General features: G+C 32.9%; 1 protein-coding gene across 1 annotated transcript in view; it reads right to left on the bottom strand.

The window, feature by feature from the left end:
- Positions 1 to 3,683: 3,683 nt before the first annotated feature.
- LOC132723423 (cAMP-specific 3',5'-cyclic phosphodiesterase-like) overlaps positions 3,684 to 22,361 on the bottom strand; it is a gene marked incomplete at its 3' end in the record, with an annotated part of 28,104 nt that continues 9,426 nt past the window's right edge. Inside the window, 2 exon segments of the mRNA XM_060708140.1 lie at positions 3,684 to 3,791; positions 16,590 to 17,042. Of these exon segments, the coding sequence (XP_060564123.1) occupies positions 3,684 to 3,791; positions 16,590 to 16,780 (299 nt within the window).

The following is a 22,361-nucleotide window of genomic DNA, read 5'->3' as shown; positions in this document are numbered from 1 at the left end:
GTAAGCAGTTTAAGTACACAGTCTGTTAAATTGCAAGGTGAAGCAGTATAAGGTATACAGTCTTAGTCAAGATTTCAAGGTAAAGCAGCATTAAATATACAGCCTGATTTGTTGCAAAGATCAGTAGGCTTGCATATCACATAATTGTTGCATAGATTATGCAATTTGGGCAGCAGCATTAGCTAGACAAATCATTAATTATTTTTTGTTAGGTTTTAAAGTCACACCAGTATGTCATTCATAATTCATAGCTCAGTAATAAGTTACTATCCTAGCTAGACTTTATTTTATATGCTACATATAAGGTCATTATTTTTCCTAAATGTTTTGAGGACATTTTGTCAAAATTCAAAATTTGCTGTAGAGTTGTTCTAGAATGAGCAATTGCACAGGAAAAACTACAGAATCTGAAAGGAAGATAAATACAGTTTGATGAGGGGCCCTATATACATCTTGAAAAATCAGCACTGTGCCCTTAGTCAGGACTGGAACCATGGGTCTCTGGATTGCTGGTCAAGTATGCTTACCACTACACCACAGCGGGCATTATGCTTTGTTTGTGATTTTGTAGTGGTTTGAGTCCTGGCTGCTGCATGCCAATTTTTGTGTTATTTTTTCTGTTAGTATATATATATATATATATATATATATATATATAATATATATATATATATATTATATATATATCATATATATAAATTTCTCCAGTTACATTGCAGACAAAATCAATACTAGATAATTAAAGGATCATAGAAATTTACTGCTGAAAACCTTTAAGTATAAAATAGCTACATCATCATCTTTATCATTTGTGAAGTACAAAACTTGGAAAATCTTTATCATGATCAATCAATCAATGAATAATAGTAATACATTATTCTGAAATCACCAATGAATAATCGTAATACATCATTTTGAATTACATACAATTTGTCATGTTTACTATACAATTATCATGTAATTAATTTTTATTACATAATGTATCATACCATTATATCAGTATTAACCACTTTTTGTATATAATTACATATATTTCTCTAGTATAAACACACTTTGTCATAATCAGTTATTGAGAATGATTGACAGCTACCAGGACATCTATAAAACAATGCATGTATTAATTAAGTTGCATTAATTTGTGCATAAATGTACAATGTTAATCATTTTGGTTTTATAGGAATGGGGAAAAAATGACCAATAAAGGGTAAAATATGCACTGTTATTCAGTATATAAGTACGGTAAGTGTATAAAACTCTAAATTATGTTTATATATTCATACTTAATCAACCTTATGGATGCCACAGTTGACTCACAAGGTGACTGTTAAGGTAAGGTACGATTGCTCTAGGTATCAGTCATTGAGGACGAGAGTGGTGTAGGAATGCAAGAAACACAATAACCCCTCATCAGGACCTTGTGGGTTTGACCCATCATATATGGTCACAGGTTGACTCTCATTCAATTATTTTAGGAGTTAACCCCTTATTGCAGTTAGGTGACGAAAGTCCTCTCTCTCATTATTTCTTATTCCACTGTTTTGATTGCTGGTTAGAACACCTAGGAGGTACTTATAGTTCATCTTTGGTGCTACATATAGTAGGATGTCAATGTCTGCAAAAAGGGGGAAATCTTAAATAATCGTGACCATCATGCCCATGGTAATATACAAATACTTATACATCTTCATTATGTACATAGATCAAGAAGAAAGTATCCAAAATAATCACAGCACAGGATGTAGACAATGGTCAGGAAGGAAAGACATGGAAACACTATAGTGGTATCAGACCACTAATATATTCTCAAGAAAGTATTGTTCACTTATTGATTTACACCATTTCTTATTTTCAGTCCAGAAACTGTTAGCCTAGACATTCAGACAAACAAGGCTAATTTAAATATCCAGGATATATATTATAGCAAGCTTCATGACAGAACTGTTTCCACATATTTCACCTTGTAAATAGTTCCTTCCACCACAAAAAATATTTCCAAACTAAAGATTGTCCCCCAAGTTTGAACAATGTCATTGAATATAAGAGGACTGATTTCAGATCAAACATATCAGTTAATACCTCCCCCAGTAAGGATTTCTGGGATGGGGTTGGTGTCCTAGGTGCTCAACTGCTCTGTTGCCATAAGTTGTTAAAGTCACTAAAACTAAGATTACTTTCCCCTAATTTTGGGGGGTATGAACTCTGCCAAGAATTATTCCATACAAGAGAGATAGATGGTCTGTTGTCAAATCTTGGCAATACCTTATTATACAATCATTGTCTAAACAATTCAAGTTATAAAGAATGCAAGCTTATCCTTTAACTTGTGAATTTCATAAATAAGACTTGTCCTGAGCTTCCATTTAAAGGACTGTCAGTTATTAACTTTTGGAATTCAAAATGAAAACTTAAAAGTTAGTCAGCAAGCAGTATAGAACCTGGTCAGACTGCATGGATCAGAACAGACTGGACTAGTCCTGTATCAGTTGTGGCAAAAGCTTAATAAATATCAACTTGTACATTATTAGGGTTACTATACACAATGATTCATAAGAGTATTTAATAAGATGTGCAAAACTGAATTGAATTTCCTGTATATACAATTATTTTCACAATAACAAAATATGGAAAATTATTTATTGTATTATTAAATCATATATTTTAAGTATTGAGTATTTATTAGGCAATTCAAGAGAACAGCCGCTGTAACTTAAAAGATATGATGAAGTTAAATGGCCAAAGGGAATCAAATATGACGCAAATTTTCTAGAAGTCGTAGAAGAGAAAGCAGCAAGCCAAGATACAAGAAAGTAAATTATTGAAATTAAATTATATATAATGGCTATGGTATAAAACTTTTACGTAGGAAAGAGAACATGCAGGCAGCCAGATAGTTAAAGTATTTCAGAGGTCATCGGTTTATGTCCCCGTCAGACTGCACATTTCCCCCACCTTGTGACATCTGGTGCCTAACTTGGGGCCTTTACTGTAATAATATTGCTGGTATTAAATATTGCTGGTATGGAATATTGTTGGTATAGAATATACTGATAAAATAATACTGCTGGTCGGGAGACAAGTACTGCTCAAAAAGATAATCTTTGATGCCAACGTTATGGGAACCAAAGATGATTAGCTTTTGCCATGACAGTATAAAGCAACTGATCAGCCGGCACATTCATACAGTATGACCAGGCTTTACTAACTTACAACACTAACAAGATTATTATCTCAATTTATAACTGATAATGAAGTGTTCGAAAATAAGGGGCATCTGTGGCCGAGAAATTACGGTCCTTGACTTCAAACCACTTGCACCTCATTGCTGTGGGTTCGAATCCTGCAGGAGACTTTGGATTCTTTCATGTTTTTCCATGTAGTCATTTGTTAAGGAAAAAATTGCACAAATTTTTGTGCCCATAGTGAATCTGTTAAATTGGTGATTGTCGCTTTATTTGGTACCCAAGTCTGAGGTTATGACATTAATCTAATGGGGTCAATTATATGAGGGTATGGATGAAGGGTCCGGATAGTAATCTGTTGGTCTGAAATTTTAACCAAAGCCCGATAGTATATATATCTTACACTGTACACTATTTCATATACTTTACATTGTCAGATATAAGATGACGGAAATCCTATTTGATACTGAAATAAGGTAAGAAAAAAGTGGGTGGGGTACGTACCTTTCTCTGGAGGCCTGTACATTGGTTAAAGTGATGTAGTTATTGCGTACACTGCGTAAACTTGCTAATACTTGAGCAAATGGTGTAACTATAAGATCCTCGGCATGCCTGGAATGAAAATAATCAGAAAAACTATAATCCTCGTCATGACGTTCTGTATGCGTACTTGCTGCACCAGTTTTCTTCCGGTCCCGGCTTTTGTCTCGGCCACGTTTCCGCTCACGCTTGGAAAGCTTCACAACATTACAGCCATTACTTTTGAAACTAGGTGTTAGATACTGAACAAGCTTCTGCATTGCTGTCTATTTACTTTTTATCAAAACTATTTAAAAATCACATCTTGAAATACAAAGTACACTACTTTTCTTCAGAATTTCAAAAAAAATAAAATCCTCCTAAACAGGTCTTGGGTCCATCTGTTTACGTCCTTATTTTTAACACAAGTTACATGCACTCTAATCATCTTAAAATAATTGATAATTCAACTCAAATATCGACATTTAAAATAATCTCAAATCCAAAATGGATATATGGATTTTAATTTTTCTGTTAATATGCCTATAAATCAGATGTAGTTGCTTGCTAATGTACATATTATAACTCATTAGCAACTTCATATCTCCTCAATTTAAACCATTAGTGAAATGAAACCCTTGTATATATGTCTACACCGATTTTTTCTGTTAAATTCTCCCCCGTTAAATTTTTTGCGACAAATTTTCCTAAGATACTGATAATAGAGCCAGCACCATTATATTCCAAGTATCATAAATCTATAGATATAGTATATATTCAAATTCCTTTCCCATTCCATGAATGTTTATCAATACATTATTGGTTTTTACACAATTTTCTTCCTATATAATTCCAAATATATAGTTAACACCAAACGGTATGGTATGACAAATTACGGCACTGAAGCTATCCAGTCCGGCACATAATTCCCCCCGTCCAATCAATATTGATTCTAGTTTTCTGTCAAGGCAATCTTATTACCAACTTCAAAAAGCCTACTCATTTTATGAAATCAATCATCTATAGATACAATTTTTGTATTTAACTATCTAGTTATAAAACATGATAAATTGTCAAACAGTTCTCGATATTTTCTATTGGCAAATGAAGAAAACGCATTTGGCAGTCGGGAGTCCCGATCAATACAGATCTGAAACTGCACTGTGACCGGAGAATCTTAATTGCGAAGGAAACCATGATATGACAACGATCACTGTATCGCAAATATCAGTCCTAGAAGAGACAGACAATTTTAAATGCAAAATTATTTTTAGAAAAAAATTGCTTGAACGTACTAGCTTTGTATGATTAAAAAATAATCTTTACAATGTTGTTGTTTTTGTTTTTTTTAATCATTTTGAAAACTTCTGCTGCTTATGATGCTGATGATAAAAAAAATATGTTTTTGTTACATATTTATTTTTACATAATTACATATTATTTTTTATTATTTTTAATTTCAATAATATAAAGGGAAAAACATTTTTCTAAATTGGTAAATAAATCATTTCAAAATTACACAAAATGCTTTATGTTAAATAAAGATTTAATAATAAAATGAATATATATTTTCAACTATAATATTGCCTTTTTTGTCATTAAAAAGTAAGCTAAAATGTTAAGAGTTCACTGATGGTTTTTTTTAAATATAAAATTAATACATTTCTCAAATTGATTCATTTTCTACACCTTAAGGCCATGTTTAGCATTCAGCTTCAAAATTTTCTTTTTTGCACAAAATTGTAATGGACAGTAACTTTTCTTGATAACCCTCAAAATTGGTTAGTGACAATTCCAAAAATGGAAGATGGACAAGTCAATTTAAGAAATTCAGCAGATTCAGGGTTAAAGTTTGATATTGCTAAACCTTATTTGCTCATCCTGAAAGATTTTTTTTACTGAATGTTTTTTAATTTTTATTCAAGAAAAATTTTGTACATTGTTAGAGTTAGTGCCTCTTTGACAGAATTTCAGTAGCTTTGTTTTAACCTTTATACTGCCGGAACCAAACATGATTAACTTTAGCTAAGCCAGCCAATCCTGATGCAGTCTTGATGTAATTGGTAAATCAACTTTTATATTTCTTACTGAAATCTCTTAACCTATTATGCAATATAATTTCTTGCAATATTTCAAAAGGGAGACAATATCGTTCATAACGATAAATCGCTTATATCTATGCTGTTGACATGGCCCTAACTCTCTTTTTTCCAAATTGGTTGCCTCTAGGATATGAGGATATCTGGGATAAAATGCTATGAATTCTACAGTCCCCTGAATATCGTTATAAGTTATAAGCGGAGTATATATAAAAGATTTTCACATAAAATTTCAAGATATGGGAGGGGATGACAAATTATATCAAGAAAAAAAAAATGCCTTCAGGGAGAAACAATTATTTCCAGCTTTCAAGAGCTCTATGATGAACGAGCCTGTAGACAGTTAATATAAAAATATCACATGGTAATATTGGATTATTTTGCATTATTTTACATAAATGTGGGGAATCCAATACCACTCTCTCATTATAAGCTGTTTGCCAGCATCTTTTTAACTTGTTACATACTGATCACTAACGATCACTAACTGAGATCATTGGGCTAATTGTTAAATCAATATATCTCCGCTGTCATTATACCAGTTTTAATCCCCCCCCCCCCTAAAAACCCCCCACTCATCATCTTCTTCTTAAATGTCAAAATAATGTCTTAACTTATTTTAGTGTAGGAGAAGACATTAATATAGGCTGATTTATAATCATAAGGAACTGATTGTTTTTTTATCAAGTAACCTTTACCTCGCTAAATATTTTAAATTGACTTGTCCATGTTTAAATCTGACATAACTGATCTTGGTCTGCACCGGTAGGCAGAAGTAGAATTTTTTGCCACATGCAGGCCATAGGGTCAAAAAAAAATCCTCCGCCTTTCCTGTGAAAATTTTAAAATCGTTTCAGTCATTGAATTTCAGTCAAATGTTAAAATTTCCCATTTTTTCTATTTTTTATAAACATCCAAATCACTTAATTTGATTATGACCAAGATCATGTTTAAATTTTTATTTCGTCTAATCAGAAATCCACAAGTTCAATGTCTCAATTCTAAATATAGATCATTTATAAAAGTTTAAATTGTAAATTTTTTAAAGCAGAAAAATAAAATCTCATTTCGAAATTCTTGCTTTAGTAAACTGAAGAATCAACAAGAGAAGAAAAAAATTAACATCTAAAAATAGACAATCTAATAGAACAACTTGTTCAATATTAATGAAGAACAACAACCTTTTTGTCGAGTAAGTCAAGATATTTCTTGTTGACATGTCAAACGCAGTTGGAACCCATTACATGACCGTATTGACTGGTAGGAGACAACCAAATCTTCTGAGATAAGGATTCAATAAAAAAAATTGACAAGGAACTTACGGAAATCTTCTTCGCATAATTACTGTAGACAATGTTTTGTACTAAAGGACAAAGTCTGTGTCCAAAAATTACCCAGCGGGTTGACGAGAGAAAATCGATTGGCTAAAATTATCAGTTTGTTCAGCTAAAAATGTTAAGAGTACTTGTTGGTAATTACTTACAATGATTAGATCATGCAGTGACATTATCAGCGTGGAAATGAGGGAAAAAAAAACATACAAAAAGTGACCATTTGTATTCTAGATAGATAATTGTAGTTTGACATTTTTTTTAAAGGCACTGAAAAAAGCAGAAAAAAAACCCACAGGTCTTTAATTCAAAAATTTGAGTTACCAAGCTATATTTTTATTGTAAAAAAATCTGTTTACCAAAATATTTTATACTGCATTTAACCCATTACTTCATGAGCATTTTGTGAAAAATGGCTGTTTTCATTGAAAAGTCTCCCGTTACAAGTTCAAATTGCTATAATACTATAACAAGAGGGCCATGATGGCCCTGAGGTCGCTCACCTGTATATAGGCCCCCCCAACCCCCCAATGTTGCAGGGCCAATTTAACCCAAGGGCTTTTATTTGCACATACTTGGTAGACACCCATAAGAAGATGTTTCATGCTAAACATCTAAGCTCTAGCTCATTGGGCTTTTTAAAAGAAGATTTTTTTAAAGTTTTTACTATACACATATAGTTAAAAACAATGACACCCCTGGGGCCGGGCCAGTTTTGACCCCAGGGCTTTTATTTGAACAAACTTTGTAGACACTTACTAGAATATGTTTCATGCTTAATATCTAAACTCTAGCTATTTGGGTTTTTTCAAAGAAGATTTTAAGTTTTTGCTATACACATATAAAGAAAATCAATAACCCCCGGGGCGGGGCCAATTTTAACCCCAGGTCTTTTATTTTAACAAACTTTGTAGACACTCACAAAAGATGTTTCATGCTTAATATCTTAACTCTAGCTATTTGGGTTTTTTCAAAGAAGATTTTTTAAGTTTTTTGCTATACACATATAAGGAAAATCAATGACCCCCCGGGGCGGTGCCAATTTTGACCCCAGGGCTTTTATTTGAACAAACTTGGTAGACACCTATTAGAACATGTTTGATGCTAAATATCTTAGCCATAGCTCTTTGAGTTCTTTAAAAGAAGCTTTTTTTAGTTTTTACTATATGCATATAGGGAAAATCAATGACCCCCTGGGGCGGGGCCAATTTTGACCCTAGGGCTTTTATTTGAACAAACTTGGTAGACACCTATTAGAACATGTTTGATGCTCAATATCTTAGCCATAGCTCTTTGAGTTCTTTAAAAGAAGATTTTTTTAAGTTTTTACTATATGCATATAGGGAAAATCAATGACCCCCTGGGGCGGTGCCAATTTTGACCCCAGGGCTTTTATTTGAACAAACTTGGTAGACACCTATTAGAACATGTTTGATGCTCAATATCTTAGCCATAGCTCTTTGAGTTCTTTAAAAGAAGATTTTTTAAGTTTTTACTATATGCATATAGGGAAAATCAATGACCCCCCGGGGCGGGGCCAATTTTGACCCCAGGGCTTTTATTTGAACAAACTTGATAGACACCCATTAGAACATGTTTCATGCTAAATATCTTAGCTCTAGCTCTTTGGTTCTTTAAAAGAAGATTTTTTAAGTTTTTACTATATGCATATAGGGAAAATCAATGACCCCCCGGGGCGGGGCCAATTTTGACCCCAGGGCTTTTATTTGAACAAACTTGGTAGACACTCACTAGAAGATGTTTCATGCCAAATATCTAAGCTCTAGCTCTTATGGTTTTTTAAAAGAAGATATTTAAAGTTTTTTCTTTCGGTTGCCATGGCAACCAGAGTTCTGCATGGAATTAAATTCTTTGAACAATTTTTAAAGGTGACCACCAAAGGAACATTCCTGTGAAGTTTGGATGAAATTGGCTTAGTGGTTTATGAGGAGATGTCATTTTAAGAAAAAGTTTACGGACGCCGGACGGACGGACGAAAAGCGATCACAAAAGCTCACCCTGTCACTTTGACAGGTGAGCTAAAAACTGCTTCAACACTAATCAAACTTGGCACAAATGTTGACTGGACCATTGCCCTTGCAACAACATGCTCAGGCTTAAATTTTCTGTTACCATGGCAACGAGGGGACATCTCAAAATTGCCAAACATCACTATTTTGCGTTGATTTTTTCCATCAAAATTGATTTCAAAGTGCTGCAACTTCTCAATGGATTGAGATAGAGTCAAATGCTTTTCAGCTTTGGTTACACGTTACCTTATGATCAATCTGGGGTCATTTACAGCCTCTCACAAGTCCAAAATTTTCTTGGCGATGAGGGGGACTCTGCCCCCCTTCAAACCCCCCAAACAGAAGGGGCCACATCCCCCTTCTGCCAACCCCCTGATGTATCTTTTGGTTGGGGGGCCACGCCGAAAAAGAGGTCACTTTTTTTTACAACATTTCTCAGACAAAAACAAGTGTTTGGGGCCTAAATAAGGCATTTTTTCATCATTTGAGACAACAAAAAAGGGGGGGGGGGTGACAAAGGCGTTAAAAGGCGTGTATATGAAGTAATGGGTTAAATAAATTTATATATTTCATCAGAGTTCCGCCCCCTCCCCATATCTCCCTGCCTCCTCCAAAGACACGCCTCCTCGCAAGACACGCAAGCATTCTTGCAACCATAGTTCATAAGAATTGCCAACAGCAGTTTTACAGGCCAGTAAAGATGATTTCCATGGAGAATTAACCTATCAGACTGATGCAGCCTTCAAATCATGCATTAAGAAATCATTCTTGACAAAATTATGACATATCACATATTGTGCCAGTCTGGTAATCGCTTTGTATAGGAAAAAATTGTCCAGAAAAAGTCAATCCAATTTACTTGTAAAACGACCCTGACCTTGCAAGTGTGACAAATAAAAACAGGATCTTCCGCAGACAGCATGCTTCACCTCTCTCGGAGCTGGATACAAAAGGTACAACTTTGCAAAATCTTTTTAAGGATTATCTGCCCTTTTTGATAAGGTGTCACATTTTATCTGACCACCTTTTGAACAAGTGATAGTTTCTGAGAATATGGACCTTAAGAAAAAGGTTAACCAAAGTAGAAACTGGTGAGTGGGGTCATGACAATAGAGAAATGAGTTCTGACCAAAAAATGTTGAATTGTGGAATAATTGATATCACTTAATCAAAGAACTGAATGCATTTTTTGTTTAATAAATTAGATTATTTAGAAATAACCTATCAAATCTTTCAGTATACACGATTGTATATGGAATGTAATTAATGATTAATGTGTAATAAAATTTTATCTAGGTTTGTTATCAAGTTTTAGTTGCTCGATAAATTTGCAGAGCTTTAAATTTTGAACAGTCCATCTATGACTTTGGAACAGCAGATTCAAAATTTTAAGGGATTTTAATAATTATCAATTGAATTTGCCATTCAATTTAGCAAACCTTTCATTTTTTAAATTATGATTAAAGCTGAGAAAAGTTTTAATTTCAGTTGTTTAAAAAAATCCTTTCCAAGATGAAATAAATTTGTAAATTTAACACCTAGTTTGTAATGTTGTGAAGCTTTTATTTGTATCTGAAACCAAATGAATGTAATAAAAATAAAACTTGCTCTCATTTCTGTCAACCTGTAAAATAGAAATAAAGATATTCACATAAGTATGTCAATTAATACAAAGTTAATTACAATTTTTCTTTCGTTTTAAAATTTTATATATAATTCTGTCTACATAGATTAATTTATATGATACATGCATGTCCAGTAAGCATTGTGAAATATTAGATTGATTTTGAGGAATTAAGATTTGAAACGATTTTTATTGTGGATTCCATTTTACCTGAAAACATATTAAAACAAAAAATTACTGCACCTGAAAGGAAGGTAAATCAATATTTCAAATCAAAAATAAATATTACAATTTTAAGATTCGATCAATATGTTTGTGCTTTTTACAATATAAAGGGCAATAACTCTGACATATTCCAACTAAATATTAACCCTACAAGTTTCCATAGCTGTTTTTCTTTATCAAATTACTTGAAATCTACCACTTACTGTAGATGATTGAATAAAACAAAAATTAATTATATATTGATATAGACAAAGCTATAACTAAGATGTATCCTTGTGGTAGTTGGAATTTCTTTTTAATATAAGAATCAGAAATTGTTATTTGAAAAATTTTCACATTTATTTTATACAATATTATATGAGCAATATCATTTTTATTAAATAAAACAACTGCAACAATTACAAAACTGATAAACAAAAATATTAAAACAATGCTTCTAACAATTAATGCTTCTTAACAAGACAAACCAAGGGAAGTAACTCAATTGTAATATCATTAGGGGACTTAAATCCTGCAGTAATATAAAGCTGTGATAGGTTAAACTGAGAAAAATAGTGTGATTTTTTTTTTTTTGTAATTACTTGATCAAGAAATGAAATATTGGCATAGAAAATATAACACTTTGATCTATCTTAAAAAGCTCCAAATAACAATTTAAAACCAAGCAATTTATGGAACTTTTAAAAAAGACTTGTTTCCCTTTGTTCCGCATTAGATATTTTTAGGATAAAATAAGCTTGATTTAATTTGTTTTTTATAAATAAGAAGCACCTGCCAATTTGTGCACATCAACCTTGAGTGAAATGAAATATTACTATTTTGTTTAGAATTTCAAATTGAATCACCTTTAGCAAAAGCAGTAACAGATCCAGGACCCTTACTGACTTTATACAAGTAAGTTGCTTGTGATTTTAGTTTATACCAAATTATTTTATTTTATTGTGTTGGAAGCTTATTATAAGCTTATTGAAACACTCTCCAATCCATTCCTGGAACCAACCAGTACTAATCAATGAATGTAGTTTAAGTTTCTTGCACAAGGAAACAACGGCTTGCCCCAACCACCAAGTTACTAGTTGTTAATTTGCAATCCTTATAAGTTGTAACCCTTACCCTACCTGTAGAAACAGGAAGTGATTTAGCCTTTGCCACCAAGTGTAGAGCTAGGCCAGTGCACATGTCCTTGCCATCTGACAGACTCTATACTGTTGGGTGACCAACTTCAAGTTTTATCTGGATATCCTCTAAATTAATAATGGACTGTGCTGGGTTAGTCCATAAAATGAAGTCAGCAGGTCAAAACAGGACAAGTGCACCACAAGCTTATGACATCATTTATCATTCACATTGTACAACCGACATCTGAACTCAAAAGAGTTCATTATTGAATGTTTGTTCTGGGAACTATTTTCTAAAAATAATTCATCTAGTGAACAATAAAACCTTTTTATATTTATTTAAATAAACTTCTATTTCCAGTTAACTGTATCAATAGGAATTTATTTAACTCCAGGATTTACGTCAGCAATGTAATATTTTGTCATCACTAGGGCGAGGTGAATTGATTAATAATTTATCTTTTATAACAAATGTCAAATCAGTGATTATCTGTCATTAGAAATAAGGTCATTGATACAATTTCCAGTATAGTAAATAGTAAATGAAACAAAGTATTAATTAACCTTGTTTATAAAAGTACATAGCACAACAACATGAGTTGTACTCTTTGTATGACTTTAGTACAATTGGGTTCATTAAGTGATATTGGGTTCATTTATATTATTCAAAATCATCAAAAAAAAGCCTTATATAATGATTTTATTACTAAGATGTTGAGAAAATTGGTATTGCAGACAGAGAAAACAGGTGATCAAACAAAATATATTTTAAAAGACAAGACAGATCCAGCCATTATACAAAACACTTTTTTTCAACATAAAAAATGGATTCAATATGAAATTCAAATTCTACAGTGCCCTATTCCAAACCAACTGACATAGTCAACTTTTGATCTTCATACATAATAACTGACCAATGAAAAGGCCTGATTCATTTCTGGCCAATAGTGTCAAGAAAATTGTGTTAACTAATCATTTTTACTTAATTTCTTTTTTTAAAGTTTTAAGACTGTTATAAAAATAAAATTTTAACATTAAAATAAACACAACTTGAGACAGTCTAACCCATTTAGCTTTTGCAACAAGAATAGAGCTTGTAATGACCAGCTTGAACTACCATGCTGTCCGACCTGGTAGATCAATGTTTTAAATTTTTGATACTAAAATCCCTAAACAGTGAATGGACTGTTCCAAATTATTCAAAGCTGGGGACATCTATTTCACAAATCGATCAGGGCAAGGGCTAAAACTGGAGAAATAAAAAAAACAGTGAAAAGGACATTGAGCCACTGCAGATTGATATTGACATTATATTGGTTAAGTGCATAAGTATTTGTCTAAAGCATTTTCGACTATTTTCTGATTTGTCTAAAACTGAATCAACACAGACACTGATAGAAGTATAGAACTGACAGATGTATAATAATGACTGTAAGTATATATCCATGTTGTAGACAGGCAGCCCCCACAGGATTTCATTTGACTTTAACCACAACTTTGCAACAGTGACACTTTTCCATTGAACGGAGTCACTATTTTGTCCTTTGATGAAATTATCAGTTCTATACAATTTTAATGAAAATGTTAGATTGATTTTTTAATTTTTTTTTTTCAAGAATTGCATGCATCAGTCTAAGATGCTATCAAATATAGGAAAGTCTGATAGACAAGTCTATTATAAAATGAAAAAATTTTCCTCTCTACAGAGACAACTTGATGTTTTATAATCAAATAACAAAAATCTAGACATGAGAGGTAATATAATGAGGTATGGAACAAAGTAAAACTTTACTTGGAAACATGAAACATATGAAAAGAAAGCCATATTGATCGTCTGCTGACGTCATTCATCAATGTTAACCTGAATCTGCCAATTCTACAAAATGTTTCTGGGCCCATATTTTAAGTACTTTTAATGTTGTGAACAATATGGATTGTTAATGTTATAATGAGGGAAGAATTAAATTGAAACAATATCAGAGATGTAAGCTAGATCCATGTTCCAAGTGGAGGCTTCAAAGTTTGATCCTGTGTAAACATAGAGGTTGCAAGTTTGATTCATTAACAAAAGTTAACAAATATGACATATTTAGATCATTTTTGAAGCTATGACTTTGGTTAAATCCAATATACAGTTGACTGTCAGTAAGTCAAAATCTCCTTACTCAAAATTTCACGTTAGTCGAAGAATTTCCAAAGTCCCGTCAAATTTCCTTCTTTATTTCTGCTTAGGTCAAATTTTGACTTACTGAGACTCCTGTTTAGTCAAAAGGAATGTTTGGTCCCGTGCCATGACAAAACCAACTTAGTGCGTTTGCAACCAGCATGGATCCAGACCAGCCTGCGCATCCGTGCAGTCTGATCAGGATCCATACTGTTCGCTTACAGACCCTATATCAAGTAAAGAAACTGACAGCGAACAGCATGGATCCTGATCAGACTGCGTGCATGCGCAGGCTGGTCTGGATCCATGCTGGTCGCAAACCCATTATGTTGGTTTTGTCGTGACGCGGCTCATATTAACATCTCAATTAGTCAAAGTGTGAAAACAGCCCACTGATCAAAGGTCGAGGACATCAAGGTGAGGTGTTGTCACTCTCATGTCATTGCTACAAATGTTTGTGTTTATGTTTCACTATTAATATACATATATTAGATTTTAAATAATATCTTTCTGTTCATTTATAATTTGTAATTGTAAGTGATTTATCATCATTTCAATGGTTAAATATTCTGCGCAGCATTGCCGGTATCAACAATAACAAACCTACTGCTGTAGACATTTAATCAGGCACATGTATACACATGTACCAATGTAAATGTAATGGCGGCAGATCCACGTAATTTGAATTTCTTTTCTGCCCAGTCCCTTGAAATTCAAGTTACCGAGAGTTAACTGTATATTAATTTGATCCGTTGTTCAGCAAGGGTTTGTAAATCTGACCCAGCTAGGATTTTATGGCTTTTTTGTGAAGTTAGAGTCCAGCTAGGGTTTCGGGTTTGAGACTTTGTGAAGCAGGCCATGATTCTTAAAAGTTTAGGCCATGATTTTTAAAACTATAATGTCTCATTTTTGGTTCCATAAATAGTGCCTATATCTAAATAAACCATTATGATAAAAACAATACCCATTTATTGTTGATTTTCTGATTTTTTTTTGCTAACTTAGTTTTGTTTCTAAATTTAGATTTTTAATGACTGCAAAACCCTAGAGCATGCAAACAGAATACTGAAATTCACCCTAAAGTAAACCAATTACCCTAATGTTAAACAATTACCCAAAATATTTTTTTCTAAAAACATGACACTACACCACACAGACATGACAAATTGGAAAATTCTTGAAAATTGTTGAATTTTCTTTCTTAATTCAACGCAATTTAACAAATTACGCTGAGAAGAAATCTCTCTTAAGAGAAACAAGTCTCATCATTTATATTTGGTATTGATTTAGCTATACATCCCTATCTGACGATCGATTACCGCAAAAATCTTTCATCTTTCATCCTTGCTTTTAGAACAGAGACAGAATTATCCCACACAGTGACAGCGCTAAAGTATCGAGGGGTTATTTGTATATGGTATAAAATGACCGCAGGGACATCACATTCATTACATCTTCCATATTTCGTGTATTTTATTACGTTCATTTTCTTCGGAATTATATTACGCTGTATCATATTCCATTAGGTGTCATAATTTCTTGTTTTTTCAGTCAGAATTTTGTTATGTTTTATGTGACATAACTGGGTCAAACCGGTACTAAGTCAGTAAACCAAGGATATTAATGATCAATAAACTCAATAATATCATAATCTCAACTGATGCATTGTGGGATTTCAAAAACAAATGCCGTCCTTTTGTTCCCGAGTTTATGTTCAAACTTAAATCAATTTCTCTTAAGAATGTAAATAATCTTTAAACAATTTTTCAAATTTCTTAAATCATGCAACCTCCAAATAGATATTTCAAAAGATATAAAATTTTTGTTTCTGAAACAAATGACTATTGATAGTAAATGTTCATATTTTATATTTGGTTATTTGAAATAGCGGCATTGCAATGAAACTTAGCTAGGTAACGATTATAATACTACTATTGCTGCAAATCAATTAATTTTTTGATTTTCTATATCCTCTTAACTGAATAAACTCAACGTGTTCAAGAAGTGATATAAGGGAAATAAATCTGAATTTGCAATTTTTTTATCTGTTCTGAGTGACTCCCCTTTGTATACAAGAAGATGAAATGATAGAAAGATTGAAAATAACATATATTTAAAGAGAATTACATGACATATAAGGAGAGAATTAAGTCTGTATGAAAAGGAAACTCTATAGATTATTCTCTTAAAGGTACATAGAATGCATGCATTTTTTACATTAAGAAATTATTGTAAAACAGAAAGCCTTTCTAAATTAAAGCCAACAAATACAACAATACGATTCTCACCACATGCAATACCTCTGCCAAAAGGAATTCCGTTGTTTCGGTATTCTGAGTGCCGATGTACTCATTACCCTTGGTATCGTTGCCTGGACAACCGGATCACGCTGGATTCTATCTGGAATGCTTCTCTTGTGGGCATTTGGTATTCTATGTAAAGGGGCAGAGTTTGGATGTGGGCAGTGGTTTGTTACTGGACTTGATGACATCGTTGTTTTTTAATGTATTGGTCAGGCACAGTTTTTTTTGTATAAATTATAAAAAATATCACAAATTAATCAAATGTCTTAAAACTATACTGAAAATATCAATTCACTTAAATTTCTCTTTCCCATGATAAGCTTTTTATCAAAGGGAAGTAAGTCCATATGGCTGATTATTTCTGTTGGTTTGTGATTGTGTCCCTTAGATGAAGAACTGTAACTGTGATTGTAGCTTGCAGAGTATGTCTAGATTTGTCTCCCTTGGTATCTGGAAATAAACAAAGAATATCATATAGCACAAACATTTAGGTAAAAATGTTATTCACAAAGAGATTAAAATTTAGAATATGTTATACTTAGATCAGACATGTCTCTATTTAAGGCTGAATTAATTTCCTTATATACTTTTGTTTACCCACTCTTTCATATTTCAGGATATTATATTTACTTTATGTAATGAGTCTTTTCATCAAATGAAAAAAGAATTTAGTGCAAAATATGTTTTAGGACCCAAAATAGAATCCTTTTATATTAACAATTCATATCAAACTGGTAACTGCAACTCTTACACTGTTGAACTGGTGCAATAGCCTTGCCCTGCTTTAAATCAACACATATTTATTTTAGGTCAATTGTGGAATCAATTCTTTATAACTTTTATTAAAGGAACTCCACTGAGGTTTTTTGACATAACAGGCCTGGAAATAATATTTCGAGATTAATATTCTATTTGATATGGGTCTAGACAAATATCTTGTGATCATTTGCTTACTCTTTTTTTTTCCAGAATGATATTCTAATTCAAAATTGAAAAGTGTTGCACTCAAATCATGCTAAATTAGCACTTTTCAATTAATTTTGAGCATACTTCTTAAATATCTTTTGCAAATCTTTCTGTTTTAAGTGCTGCCCCAGTTGATCTATGTAAGAAATTCAAAGTTAATGTTATTAGGTTTTTGGAGCAAGTGAAGTTCCTTTAACCAGCTTAGTGCTGATGTCATTTAAAGGAAACTTGATTGTGACCAGTGTAGAGCATAAACCCATGACCCTGGGTTCAGACACAAGCATTTTAACCACTAGGCCACCACCCCCCTTGGTCAGACTTCACAGATATGCAAAATGACGTTGCACTATCTTTACAAGTGAGATAGGCAAATCATTGAGATAGGCAGATCATTGAGATAGGCAGATCATTGAGATAGGCAAATCATTATAACAGCTTGCATTCAAAGCCTGGCAAGTCATACAAAATTTTGACAATTTTGACAAGTCACTTAATCAAACAGTTCAAAATCAAATAAATCTATAGTAAGTTGATCAATGTACATGGTGAATCTTAGCACCTGAGTATCATATAATCAAATTTGCATATTTTATGTTAACTCAATTACTATTACTGTAATACTACTCCAGTTTCCACACAATTTTACTTCTTTGTTTGAATATAATAATTACCAATGTTAAACTAATTAAAGGCTCGTTAATTTAGGTTTAATTTCATATAAACTTGTTCTGACACATACTAAAGTGTCTCTTATTTCCCTTCCATGCTAAATATACACAAATAAACTTGTTCTGTTTTCAATTTGGAATAGTCAATTATTATTTTTAGGGATTTCAGTATAAGCATGGTAGTTTTAGGCAGGCATCGATATGGTCAGAGTGCATGGATGCATAAATTTATAATGGATGTACACACTTGTCATGGATGGGTCATGGAAGTACAGATTGTTCATGGATGTACAGATTGTTTATAGATTGGTCATGGATGTACCATACATGCCATAACGTCCCGGATGCCCGGGATTGTCCCGGAAATCGGATGTCTGTCCCGGAGATGTCCCGGGCATCGATTTGATCCCGGAAAAAAAAATCATGATATTTTGCAAAATTTTCATAAATTTTTTTAAATCAAATCTCGCACATTTCACCTCTCGATCATAAAACATATTCTGACCTTGTACACATAATACACAGGAACGCTGACACTTACAAGTTTACAATATACAGCCCCCCAATTATCGACTGTCGATTCCCCTCGGCAATAGCTTTCTTCATGCATCGGCAATTAACATTCTCTTTCGAATTCGGCAGCGTTTAATGGTCGGGTTAATTAATGGTTTACGGCCCTTAACAATTATCGTTAATCCCCGATAATCATTAATTTTTAGATCAATCGCTAACTTGCCGAAAGTCTTATTATTACAAACAATGTAAATATATCTATCAAATAAAAAATTAAAGGTGTCAAATAAATCACCTTGCTGTGTTTGTTTTTATGACTGGAAGAATTGCATTACGTGACATGTAGTAATTATCACGACTTTAAGATATAACGGGTGAACAACATAGCTGCGCCCATTCACCGGGTTTATAACTTACAACTTACTTGCTTTTAGGGAATAATAAATGAAATAAAGAAATACTATAAAATGATAAATATGTCAACCTAAAAGACTACTTATAAAACTAGTAAGTTAACTGTTTATCATTAAAATTCAGGAGAAAGTCGTCCTAATTTAATAACATTATATGATTGACACCAACCCCCCCCCCCCCTTTTCCACAACTGCCTACACATCCATTATTGCCGCGATGAAAAGTGTCCCGGAAAGCTGTCCAAAAATTATGGCATGTATGGATGTACAGATTGGTCATGGATGTACATTTTGGTCATGGATGTACAAATTGTTAAGAGGTACATATTGGATTGGTCATGGACATACAAATTGTTAAAAAAAAGTTATAAGCTCTTAATCCTTATCAATATTTTACCTTATATATACACTCTAGTAAGTGATGAAATAAGAAAACAAACTAATTCAGACTACTTTTATATCATATCATTCTATGCATGTATATTTCGTCCTGTACAATACTTTTGGTGAACTGTTCAAATGGTCAATTTTTAACAAGTAAAATAAAACCCCAAGAACTTGAACTTAGCAAGAAAAATATTGTCATGTAAAAGCCGCATTTGTCATGAAATATTTCACTCCATGAAGCCAATGGATAACAGTAACAATTGCATGACTTTAATCATTAATGCACGATGTTCATTCCAGTGATAATGTAATAAAACAGCTAGTTTTATTAACATTAATCTCTCAATAAAATGGCCAATGCATGTCATCAAATCAATAATTTCTCAGCATCTAAAAAAATACACACCATTATACAGTTTAGTTTAAACAGATTTATTTTAACTGGGTTCTGATAAAAGCTTTCAACTTATCTGACCCACTTCTTGAGTACACATCATGGAGCTAACCAGTTCCGGTACCATATGAACATAGTTGGGACCTTAGTAGGGCTGAAACCAATATCTAATGAATCGAGCCGGAGCCAATATCTAATTAATAGAGCCAGAGCAAATATTCCATGAATTGGGCTGGAGCAAATATTCAATGAATTGGGCCAGAGTCAATATCTAATGAACTGGGCCAGAGCTAATATTCAATGAATTGGTCCGGAGCAAATATTCAATGGATTGGGCCGGAGCCAATATTCAATGAACTGGGCCTGAGCCAATATTCAATTAACTGGGCTGGAACTAATGATCATTGAATTAAACTGGAGCCTATGAGGGATAAATTAGGCTGAAAACAATGATGTATGAAATGGGCCTGACCCAATATTCAATTAATCGGACTGGAACCAATAATCTTATAGGCATACACCTTAACTAAAAGGCCAACCTTTTCCCTTTAATTACTAATGTACAATTGAAGCCATTTTAAACAATTAAAACTTTTCTGATTTTAAAATCTGGTATAGACTCACTTGGAGGATGCCTTTCAGCCTAAGATGACATAAATTTTTATAAATCAAGAAAGCACCATTCATGTAATAAGCTTTTTATAAGGCAAATAAAAATATGTTTGCATAAAGCCACCTTAGTTTGTTTAACAAGCATTCTGTGGAAAACTAAATTTTGCTTATTGCACTTGGCCAATGGTTTATGTGACACGACCATTTCGAACAAGCAATATACACAAACTTGATTAGTGGCAAATATGTATACTGTGCTATGCAAATTATTCCTATTTTTTTTGCACAAAATTCATAAGTTTAAAAATAAACCTTGCTTGTACTGTATTATTCTTTGAAATGAAAAGTTTTTGTCTATTTCTGTTTGAAACACTACATTTACGAGGGATGATATATTAGTCTGAGGAGATCTAGTTAAATATCTCTCCCCAAGGAGGAGAAATGGTGACAACATGCACTTTGGCTGAACAATTTAAAATGTTGTGCTCACAGTAATCAGTGGGGATGTCAGTAATACCGAAGATATTCATGAGACAATAGATTGATGAATTACCGTCTGGGAAAATTATCTTCTCTAAAAATGGTTCAATGTAAAAGCTTTACACATTTTTGCAGATTTCCTGATAAAACTGCTATGGGTAACTTTTCCTGTTTTTCTACAAGGATATATATACAAGGATATCATGACAAAGGCATAGTTGACAAACATAATCTAGTTTACGTAATATATAGCAAATTCATGTAATGTCTGACAAAGACTGGGTTTCTGGAAATGTTCAAAGAAGAAAAAGTTTAAATCTTTCAACCACTATACTTATGCTTAAATTATGTACATGTACATGTAGATGATTTGGCTTGCTCTGAATGAAGAACTATTCATTCATTGGTGATGGAGAGGAGTTAAATATTGTACTACTTGTTAAGACATGCATGACTGCCACAATTAGGACCATTGTTAAGACATGCATGGCTGCCACAATTAGGACCATTGTTAAGACATGCATGACTGCCAAAATTAGGACCATTGTTAAGACATGCATGGCTGCCACAATAAGGACCATTGTTAAGACATGCATGGCTGCCACAATTAGGACCATTGTTAAGACATGCATGACTGCCAAAATTAGGACCATTGTTAAGACATGCATGGCTGCCACAATAAGGACCAATGTTAAGACTTACATGCATGACTGCCGCAATGAGGGACATTAGTGGATTATGTTCCCTTGATAAAAACCGAGGTTAACCAAAATGTAAGTAGGTCCAAATATTTGGAATCCTTTGATTTTATCGTTGAGTTTTATGTAAGACAGGTTGATGTGTCTTAATCAATTATTTCCACATGCATCATCAAATATGTAAACCTTAAGAAAAAATGTTTCATTTATGTCAACAGATTCTACATCTTATCGCTATATTTAATCTAAATATCACAAATGATCATAATTAGCCCTAATTAATTTAGTTTGCCACAAAGAAATAGGCGATAAAGTCAGAGTAATCCAATAGCTTTAATAGGACCTATCTATTTATAGGGAGTACTCAGGGGAGGTTATTCACTAAAGTCCCTCATGAGGACCAATGTTGAGACATGCACGACTGCCACAATTAGGACCAATGTTAAGACATACATGACTGCCACAATAAGGACCAATGTTTAGACGTATATGTATGACTGCCACAATTAGGACCAATGTTGAGACAAGTCTGCACGACTGCCACAATTAGGACCAATGTTAAGACATGCATGACTGCCACAATAAGGACCAATGTTAAGACGTACATGTATGACTGCCACAATTGGGACCAATGTTGA

Source organism: Ruditapes philippinarum, unplaced genomic scaffold (assembly GCF_026571515.1).
Source record: "Ruditapes philippinarum isolate M1 unplaced genomic scaffold, ASM2657151v2 ctg3506_1_1_1_1, whole genome shotgun sequence".
Lineage (NCBI taxonomy): Eukaryota > Metazoa > Mollusca > Bivalvia > Venerida > Veneridae > Ruditapes > Ruditapes philippinarum.
The sequence above is the reverse complement of the archived record's forward strand: the minus strand, read 5'-3'. Positions and strand labels throughout refer to the sequence as shown.